Source organism: Dermacentor andersoni, chromosome 7, assembly GCF_023375885.2.
Source record: "Dermacentor andersoni chromosome 7, qqDerAnde1_hic_scaffold, whole genome shotgun sequence".
Taxonomy (NCBI): Eukaryota; Metazoa; Arthropoda; class Arachnida; order Ixodida; family Ixodidae; genus Dermacentor; species Dermacentor andersoni.
Genome location: NC_092820.1, coordinates 91,696,401 through 91,707,228, shown reverse-complemented (window position 1 = coordinate 91,707,228; position 10,828 = coordinate 91,696,401). Strand labels below are relative to the sequence as shown.

The following is a 10,828-nucleotide window of genomic DNA, read 5'->3' as shown; positions in this document are numbered from 1 at the left end:
ATTCACAGCAAGAACCGGGAGCGCGATCGGGGTCGTTGTTCAGAGCGCGCGATTGACTAAGCCGTGCCTACTTCGTGCGGCTGACGAATTCGGCGCTGCCGGGGCCAATCGCGCGCGGCGCAACCGAACGCGCGCTCCGAACAACGATCCCCGATCGCGCCCAGGCCATTGATAGACAAGTAATGGCCGTCAACCGACTTGTAGATTTCTTAAGACAAATAATACTTTCAACGGATAATGTTCTTTCTAAATGAAATGTGTTTGTCTCAGTCTTAACTTTGCGTAAGCTTTCGTTTTCGCTTCACAACATACTCCTGCTTCTGGGGCAGGTTCGGTGTCGTAAGGGTCGTTGCTATGGGACAAACGACCAGATGTTCTGTGCTTCTAAGTGCGTTCTCAAGTGTGAAACCCATTTGCCACACTTGCCAGGGTGTTGTTGCAGTTTCTGTGACTTCAAGCTCTCCTCCTTTTGTTGCGGGTGCAATTGCTCACGTGTAGCGTTGCCTATGCGTGGAGGGAAACACTTAGTGTTCCACGATAAATTCCTAATAATTATGTAAATCAATGTGACTCGATATTTATCCCCAACATTTCATAGGTAAGTATTCTGTTTCGAAAAAAAATGTGAGAATTGTTCTGGGTAAGCTCAAATAGCGGAACCAAAGAAGGTGAAAGAGACGAACACGGACCAACGGACAAGCGCTGTCTTGTCCTACATGTTCACTTTTTGGGATCTTTCATAAGTTCCGCTCTTCTATATTATATTAAAAATGAACCAGCTATGTCTCTTCGGGCTGACTGCGTTACGAGAAATGTTGATGTTTTATTGATGTCAACCCTGTACTGCAACATTTCCCTGACAGGTGATGACGTTTCCCTTCCTGTATGTCTTCAATCCGACAAGCGAAATTCATTTGTGTCGCTAATGGCGGTGAATACGACAGTACAACACTTCCCGTTTTTCTTCAGAATTCGATGTCAATGAAACATTTACGCCCCCAGTATTGCAGCATTGCGTTCCTGGGCCGTACCAGCTGCGCCCCGTTGGACCACCGACCACTTCACAGTATCGAGGGTCTCACCAATGCTTGGCGTCCTCCCAGTATGAAGACCAAACACTGATGCTTCCAGCACCTAATGGGGCAGTGTTCAAATGTGTGTGTTTCTTCACATGCATCCATGTTTCCAGGGCGAAAGAGAGCACGCACAAAAGGCACGAGGCGTCGCCTGGTTGCATTACATTCGCATTCCTGCGTGTCGTTTCAACTGTGCCGAAGCGATCGGTCCTCAATGGGAAATCCTGGATTCCTTATTGTTCATGAAGACAGTGTTGTCCGGCGACAGACTTTTCTTAAAGGAGTCCCGTTGTGTTCGCGCCCACACCCTCCAAAGGAAGGACGCAATGACAAGCGTTTTTTTTTCTTCTACGAAACAATAACTTCTTTTGTTTCTTTAATTGCATCCATTGCCACATAATAGACAAGTCTCTGTACACAGTGTTTTTGCGCTCACGCAAGCGCGGTGACGTGACACAGGAAACGCAACGTGACAGTGCTCCAAACAAAGCAAGGACTCGTACACGCGTAATGTCCACACCGCTCGTAAAAACAAAAAAAAAAAGAACAGCAATAAAGGAGGAAGAAAAGCAAGGAGTAAAGTACAAAGTGCAACTGAACTGTTGCAGGCACAGCGCACCCTGCAGGCGAACGAGGCGCTGCTGCAGCTCTGTGTCGAGTTAGCGAGGAATTCTGATTTTCAGCAAACGCAGCGAAAACAATCTTCCGGAGTTTATGATAACGAAGGTGAAAAAAACAATATTTCAGTACCCTTGTTCGCACACACACTAACCCGGCGGGCTTGTAGCACGATGTTTTATATATGCGCCTCAATATCTTTTCAACCTAAATTTTGCATAAATTTCAAGTGAGCATACCATCTTTAGTACATCTGGCCGATGACCTTATTCAGAATTCCTCAAACGGTACTAAAAATTGTTTCCTAAGGTAGTATTTCGGATAACTTTTCGAGGCCCCTTCGTCACTGATTTAATCCAGAGAACAATTTCCTCTGCCCCACTCTGACCATCAAGAATGCTTCGGTTCGTCACACATTTTTGCGGTATCGGCCTAATAATCTTTACTTTCACCAAACACATCAACCTTTTCATGGTTTCCGCAAAGATGGACAAGCCAACGTTCTGTGTGGCTGCTTATTCAGACTAGTGCGATTTCACCTCCTCAGGGATAAACAGTGTTGTGGATGCGGCTGCAGTCCAAAATTTGAAGCCACGCATGACCCAAGCTGGCATTCGCAACAGGACAAAAGTGCAGGCAACAACGCACTCTCAGAGGCAGAGTGTCGTGCGAAGCAGTTTGAAATAAATATGTACTGTCTCGAGTACTGTACGTCTTCCACTATGAAAGAAAGTTATGGAAAAGAAAGAGGGAGAGATGGTAAATAAAATTCACAGGGATTATCCGCAGCGGTGAGATCTGTATAAGCGTGCATTTCGCACATTCACAATACAATAAGAACAGAAAACACACGCACACCAGTAAGAACAATAAAATTTCTTCCTTCCTTCCTACATTTAGGAAGAAAGCACAAAGGAAACAAACACTCCACATAAGCGGATGCTTCGTGGCACAATAGAGCATGTTCGAAAGACGCAAGATGAACATTTGTTCTCACCTAAAGCTTGCAGGGGGTGCACACATCTTTCTCCATTTATTTACATATACTTGAGTGAAATATGGTAATTATATCTTTGATCAAGAAGGTTTCGCGACAGGAATAACTATGGTATGACAGCTCACTCGATATCTTAAGGTTGAAGAAATAGAAACCATACACTTGTATTTACAAGGACTAACGTTCCTCAAAAAGACATGACATGAAATGACATCATGGTCTGTAAATAAGGCACTGGGGAGCAGCGATGAACATGCATCGTAAATACTTTGTGTGTCATAGGTGTAAAGCGGTGCTTTCAATCTAAGCTTATCAAACGTGACATGCGATCGGTAGACGTAGAACATGACTTTCGGGACGTCTCAGCTTGCTTGCAAAAAAGGGGCCCGAATTTCGTTAAGAAGCACCCGCTTCTTTCAGGATAAGCCACGGATAGATTTCATTTGTTTCGGTAGGCGCTAGTAAGCAAAACTATTTACTATAAAGCAGCACACATCTTCTCAAATGACGGACCGACTTATTACCTTGGAAAAGCAATTCTCAAGCCAGAACAAACAGGCAAGTTAAATTTGATATCGAAATCCGCGCTTTTTTTCAATTGGCATCCTGAGTCAGTTTCAAAGAGGTGTTGACAGGCATTCCGAGTGCCCAAAACATTAGTTTCGTACAAAAACAGTGAGCGCGTTTAATGGCACCGTCACACCTATCAGAAGCAATCAGTTGGACGGAAAATCGCGTTACATCAATATAGGGTGCCGCATGTCGTCTGTGCTAATCAGATTTGCGGGAGTCACCTTGACTGTGCGTAGTGCGTATTAGGTGAAAATATATAATATCTTGTCGCTTATGTGCTGCTCAAGATACTGCTGTTCAAAGCAAGTGCAAATCTTGCACATGATTGCAGCAATAATCACGCAAATATTGTTTTAGATATCATGATTACAAAAATACCCTCCCCGGAGAGGCGCCTTGGGTTGAACTCAGCCGACCTCAATTAAATTGGTGAGTCGTCAACAAGTCCTACGAGGAAAAGCAACGCCGGCTCCCTCAGGCACTTAGTGGCAAACTTCCTGCTACGACCTTACTTGTATCCATGGATTAAAGCGTTCTTTAAGTGAGCTCTAATGTTGTTCTACCAAACACTGGCTCACATCAGCCCTAAACAGGCACGAAACACTTCGCTTTGCTCATTTCTGCAGAAATGTGGCATAAGGTGCTTTTGGTGGCAGATAGTCTACCTTAAGTTTATCCATTTCACGGTAAGTTCACTCATTTTGTTAAAGCACCACTGCAGTTATAATAAAAAGAATGCCGTGGTATGAGTTCACCACTCAACATAAGTGACAGCTGCCATGTGTATTCAACATGCATGTAAGATGCTCGTAGTGGAGATCGTTGCTGAGTGGCGAAAAGAGTAATATTTGCCTCATCAATACCACACATGCAAGCTGATTACCGTCGCACGAGATAGGCAGGCTATACGTCCGGAATAGCCGTCAAAGTTGGCATCTTGTAATACCGCTGGCTGACAGACATCCAGGCAACTGCGCACATTACACTGAATGACGGTAAAATGGCAGACTGTGATGTTTTTGGTATTCACGCGGTTGCCACTAGTTCATTTAGGTAGAGGTGTTTTTCACAGATGAGGCAACTCAGATACGTCACAGCGAAATGCCTACAGTAATGCACGGAAGGCAAACACTCCTCATGCATCGTTGTAGTTTCCCGCCTTGCTCTGACATTCGTTTTTAGACACTTAGACACTTTACATGCTTGAAGTTGATTCAGTAATCCAGACACCTTAACCTCAGCGGACATTGCAAAGAAAAACAAAAAAAAACAAGAAAAACAATCCGTGCGCCACTCGATAGTGTACTTCAGGAGCAGCACAGCCCTTCCAGGTTTGCACGTACACACTGAATAAGTGACTTCGTGTACTACAGAAAACGAGGCTTGCAAGTCATTTGCCAGTCCTCCAAGTTCTACCCAAGTTTTAACCACCATGGCTTGTCACGAAAAGTTCCAAATAAATTTGAGAATTAAGACACCTTGTGAAATGAAATTGTTCACTATATCGGCTCTCCTAAAAGGTAAGGAACGCGGAATGGCCGTAGAGTTTGTGTAAGGCTCGCGGCCTTAAGGGAATCGTGAGTGGTACACAATATAGCTCGTTTTCACGAACGTCTCAGTCAAGATCAAAACGAATACCGTAAGTGTAAGGCACAACAGTTAATTGCATTCATCGCACTCGCTAAACTTTTTTAAGGCCCCGCTGTCTATTATTGTTGAACTGCCCTGCTCGCTCTTTGTACATACATTCTTTAGAGCAGCAACACAGTCATTGTATATTTTTGCCCACTGACCAAGGTAGTCATATGAACGTTCGTAACGATCAACGTCAACTTCACCCACGCAATCACGTCATGGCGTTGCTACGACACTTATGGGCAATATGATGTAACCAGAACGTGGTACTTATCCGTGGTAAAAAAAACGTTTCGAATTGAGTCCAGTTTTCCACTCTTTGGTGTTGCGGTCAAGGAGGAGCACCTCTTGTCACTGCTCTTTCTCTCGTCGCATATCGGTGCTTGGAAAGGTGATGCCGGCTTCTCAAGGCATTGCTTGTCGAAACTGCCACTTCTAGGTGTCGTCATCTGTAGCTGCGATCACTATGCCCCATTAATGGCTATGATACGCACGAAAGCACACGCATCATTCCTTACACTGCTCAATCGAATGTTCGAAATAAATAATGCAAACATAGGCTTCGTGGGGAGCTGTCCTTGGCTCTCGATCGTTTCCGAAGGAAGATAGCGTTCCACAGTTCTTCTCTAAAGCAATGGTCCATGTAGCTGGTGCGCTGCCACGATTGGAAGTGCAGTTGGCTTTAGTTTGCCCCATGTGCTGCAGGAGCGTAATAGTCCAGAGCTCCTTCATCCAAGCCGGGTATTCGTGCTCTCTGTATTGGCAATATGCCATACGGTGGCTCTCTCTCTATCTCTCTGCCTCGTGCGTGGACAGCCGAAGCTGGACGGAGAAGGTGTTGCGGGTGTCACACAACCGTGACGTGGCCGGCACCAAGCACTGCAGTGAAAAAAACACAGAAAAATTACATAAGCTGTATTTCTTCACATTCTCAAGCATATCACTGTAAAACGCGATAAACCTTTCAGTGTTTACATCCATTGGCTGCCAAAAAAGTTGCACCATGCGGATAATATTCCCGGCACTATTCGCTTTGATGACCACTGCTCGCAAAACACGCCATCATCGTTGTCTTCATCATCATCATTCTAAATGTGCTCTCTGTGGCAAAGAATTGGTAACATCATCTCTGGAAGAAACGGTGACTGTGAGTGCGCCTCAATGTTGTTACTCTGTGCAGGCGCCCATGTGCAGCGAACGGGATGCAGTTAAGACAAGACCCGCAATCAACCCGATCCCGAGCCTCCGTCAGTATTGTGACGCCATCTACTTCAGACGCCTGCAAGCGATTCCTTTTAACGCACCGTAATGTTTCCATTGCAATGTTGTCAATGGCGACCGGATATTTCCGGAAAATATATGAAATGAACTTTACAGATTCTCCATACGCGCGTGCTACGTTTCAATGTTTGTTTTCGCATCACGTTTTGAATATTTTTTAGCGTTACAATAATGAGAGGTAGCAATATGTCGACGCCCCTGCGGCTGCCATTCCTTTTGCCCAGCTTTTCCTCTATATTTAGTCTGCTAACTGTACGCTCTGCGGATGAAGGCATCCCTCGAGACATCTAATTTTCTCAGCCAGTTGTGGTCGGTCAAGCCACTAAGCCCCTCTACGCGCAAGTTTCTCCATGACAACCCTCGGCTGCTTTGCCTTCTTTCTTCTTGCTATGTCAGTTATTTTGTTCCTGAAATAGACAACAGGATGTCATCTCTACGCATTACAGCCCTAGTGCACCCATGCCTGCCTCATTTCTATAAAAGATGTCTGTACCGTCGTTCCAATTCTGTTGTTTTTCGATCTCTACGATCGTATTTTAACATATTCTACTTCACGTTCCCTAACTTTCATGTTTCTGGCATTGTAAAACTGGCAGAATATTCTCGTTGTTAAATGTGTTGTTTAGAAAGTGTCAGAACTTTCTTCAAGAAGCACTGTAGCCGCTTCAAGGGCAACTGTATTAACTGAGAAGAGCGTGGTCATCGCTATCACTAGAACAGACAACGTACAAAACTGGCTGCTGTTAGCAATAGTAAATGTCGTCACAGCGTGACCGAGACCGATGACAGCACTGGCTTGCTAATTATGCACTTTGAAGTATAAATCTGTCTGACCCTCTAAAACAACTGCACTCTCTTGGTGCAGCTTATGTTGTTTACCCGTTGCCTACACGAGTCACACCTGCACTTACTTTACTAACACGGATGAGTTTCTTCCGATTGAGCACCTGCTGTTCTACATGGCACACTCTATTTTTCACTGGAAAAATAACTAAGCAAAAGTATATTTCTCAGAATCGCAGATAGCGTCATCACTGTTGTGAGATCCAAGCGCAATCAAAGAGTACAATTTCGGCTGACTGTTGAGTCTGTCCCGTCTTGGAAACATTCGGCCAACCAAAGGTTGTCATAGGAAATGTAAACGTACCGCTCCTTCATCATTATGGATGATGGATTCAACTGCCATTCAATTTCCTTAAGTGCCCTGAGATGACATGTAAATTATGGGTTACGCTATTTTTCAGGAGATATATGTCAAAGGCCCAACGTATCACATATGCTACGCTGAGTTACATCAAAATGGTAATATCAGCATGGGAAACAACGCAAAACGCATAGTCGAGTTTGCGATAAACTGGAGTGAAATGGAAGGTATGCATAAGTGAACAACCGAAATTGTACTTTGTAATTACTGTAGAAATGAGGCTTTCACTCATAAAATTTCAAAATTTCATTATTTTTGGACAGTTGTACCTGCCATGTCGAGAAGAAAAAGGGTCACAATTCGTTGCAATTTTTCTGGAAGTTCCCGTCTGTATAAGCACTAGAGGGTTGTACAATACAAGACGTAGTAAGGAAGACAGGAAAAAGCTGCATCAAACCAGCTTGTGCCGCCCGATCATGCCGCGAACTAAGCAGCAAGGAGAGCTGGCGACTCACACATGCGGCAGAAATGAACTCACCAGAACTCTGAGAACACACGAACTCACCAGAGAACATATGCCAATAGTCAAGTGTCTGACAATCATTTACAAAAATTACAAAGAATGTTTGAAACATGGCGTACGGAACGCAACAAATTATTTGTGGTTATACGTAACGCCTACATATACCCGCTCACTAGAGCTCAGTGTTAAAGAACCTCAACTATCTACCAGCAACGAAGGGAACCTCACCCGGTCAGGACTCGACGGAAGCAGGTTCCTCAGGAATTGCCCGGTGTCCCGGCTGGGGCTGTGGAAGGCACGCTCCAGTTGCCGCGTCAATGCCGCCGCCCGTCCCACCTAAACCAGGGGGGCCGGCGCCGCCCACCGGCCGGTGCCAGTAGGGATGCGGATGGTGGTGATGAGCCGCGGCCGCAACAGCTGCAGCGTGCGCCGCAGCCGAGGCGTCGAGAGCGGCCGCAGCTTCCTCTTCGCTGCCAGCTCCGCACGGCGCCGATAACCGCGGTGGAGCGAAGGCGCCCCGGTGGTAGAGGAACCCTTCTCTTAGGTCCGCCGAGCTCTGCGCCGCAGCAGCTGCCGCAGCTGCCGCGGCCGCCGCTGCGTACGGTTCCTTGCCGTCGGCGAGTTCGAGCGTTAGGCTTAGCTCCAGGTAACGAGGGTAGTATGCGGGCGGTTCGAGAGGCGTCGGGTACTGTGCCACGCTCCGAGCGGCCTTCGCCACCTCGGGGTCGTCCAAGGACATGTACGTGGGCCGCAGGTAACCGGATCCGCCGCCAGAGATCAGTTGGGAAACGTCTTCCGTGTTGGTGGGCGTCAGTGACTGTTCCACGTCGGCCAGCCTGTCGTCGGGTAGCTTGGTGGGGGCGCGAAAGGCCGCGGGAACGGGAGCCGTCGCTGCCAGGACCTGTCCGGGACCACCGTAGTAACCGGAAGGAAGCAGCGGAGCAAGTTCCGTGAACGCGCCGTAGCTCGGCCTTGGGGCCTTGGGGAGGGTCGGACTGTTGGTGCTGACACTGCTGCTGCCGCTCACGCTTCCGCCGCTGCTTACGCTGATGCTGTGACCGGGAGACGCCGGTCTCTTGAGTCCACCAGAAGACGAGGAAGACGGTGACATCCACTTCCGGTGATCGGGCGAAGGGATCGGGCTGTTGGTGCTTGCGCTTGCGGAAGCTGTCGCGGCTGCAGCACTAGTTGCAACGCTGCTGTAAGGAAGGCCGCTGTGGTGTGAGGGGCCGCCGTACTGGAGTACACCGGGGTGGTGCTGGGGATGGTGAGGCACCGGCGCTCCGTTGAGGTGGTGGGGCAAAGCATAAGGTGAGTGTGGCAACGGTGCTTGCGGCACTTCCCGCGGTGGCGGAGGTGGCGGAGGCGGTGGGTAGGGCATCACGGGCGTAGGGTAGTAGGCCGGCAGGCGCGTGGCTTCGTACGCAAGGCCGTAGTGCATCTTCGAGTGCAGGGAGTAGTACTGGTAGAGCCAAGAGTTCGCGCGCATCACGGCTGCTTCCCGTTCACTGCAAGAAAGAAGGCGGTTATTATATTTCAGTTACAGACTAAACACCTAACAGCAGAGGACTTTGTGAATTAGCGTTTCGCTCAAATCTTCTTCCCACTCTTATTTTTCAATTCAGCTTGTTGTTCTTACCGAAGAGGTCTTGTAAGGCATCATGGTTTGTTGCAAGCATTTCACTTTTTTAAATGCGACGTTTAGTTGCAATCACTACTCACATTAACCCTTACGTCGTGTTTTTGTTACATGCATTTATTTTTCAGTACGCATCAATTTCGTGAAACCTGTGTGTGTGGTATGGTACGAATTTTCACTGCGGCAGTATAGCGAGAAGCTGTTTTTCATCAAGACGTGCGGTGTTGCCTTCATTTAACCAAGCTCGCCAGTCTTAGAGATCGTCGAGCACCCTAAGACAAGAGATGCCTACATCAGATGCCTTCTTTTTCTTCACAAGTATGAGCTTGACGACGAACACTTAGGGTCCCTTTCTTTATTCTTTTTCGGGGGCACAGTAATGTCACAATGCAGTACGCACGAGCTGCTGAAGGAATACCAGCGTGAACATTTGATATCTCACCTAAGAACCTGGTTGGTGCACACTATGACGGGCTGCTGGGAGCTGTCGGAGCCATCCTTCACCTGAAGCACGGCATGCACCCACAGCCAGCCCGAACGACTCGTCTGCAGCCGCACCAGCAGGATGCACGATCGTTCTTGCTCCGACTGTGTTACTGCAATTGTCCAAGAGGACATAGGTGTGTTAAGCAAAGCCAACTTCCGGCGTTTTACTTCGATGGCAACGTACAAACCCGCTGATGTCTACGGCACACTCAACGCATTATTAAACAGTGCGCCGTTAAATCTATACAGCCCGATGTCCACCTGTTAGCCTACAGAGGGAGGATAGGTCTCATTTATGAACCTAACACACATCTGAAATATATGTACTTCTAGTTTATTTGTAAAATTACTAAACACATCATTACTTCGCATACGTGCACATCCAGGAAAGTAAGTGGCACGATCAAGGGCGGCGGCAGCAACCGCTTCAAGAGGATGCTCCCCATTCTACGTAAGGTCCGAGCGCATGCTTGCTGGTATGATATGCTGCAAGGAAACGCATTCATATTGAATCCGATAAGCGCTCGGACACAAGCGTTGCATCTACAGATACTATATAGGACAATACCTACTGCCAGATGATATGTCTAAACAACATTTGAAACATCTGGCAGTCTGGGCAGCGCAGCGTGCGCCACATGAATTACAACTAAATGCCGCATCGCTTCGCACGCGTCAACCGCCACACCAGCGGGCTAGCGTTAGCAGTCACAGTTGACCCGCTGCTGTTGTTGACCCGAGCACTCGCACGCAAACCGCGGGGCGAGGCAGCGACTACTTATGCGCGCATAAGACGCCCCCCATAAGGACCCTCTTTATTTTTATTTTTTTACAACGCTAAGGCAACAGCAGCACG

At 47.4% G+C, this 10,828-nt stretch overlaps 1 protein-coding gene across 1 annotated transcript in view; it reads right to left on the bottom strand.

Annotated features, from left to right (window-relative positions):
* Nucleotides 1–1,412: 1,412 nt before the first annotated feature.
* dysf (neuronal PAS domain protein dysfusion) overlaps nucleotides 1,413–10,828 on the bottom strand; it is a 167,807-nt gene continuing 158,391 nt past the window's right edge. Inside the window, exons 8-10 of the mRNA XM_050181366.3 lie at nucleotides 9,929–10,082; nucleotides 8,076–9,355; nucleotides 1,413–5,778 (exon numbers count right to left, since the gene is read on the bottom strand). Of these exons, the coding sequence (XP_050037323.1) occupies nucleotides 8,080–9,355; nucleotides 9,929–10,082 (1,430 nt within the window). The 3' untranslated portion in view covers nucleotides 1,413–5,778; nucleotides 8,076–8,079. The remainder of the gene's footprint in view (nucleotides 5,779–8,075; nucleotides 9,356–9,928; nucleotides 10,083–10,828) is intronic.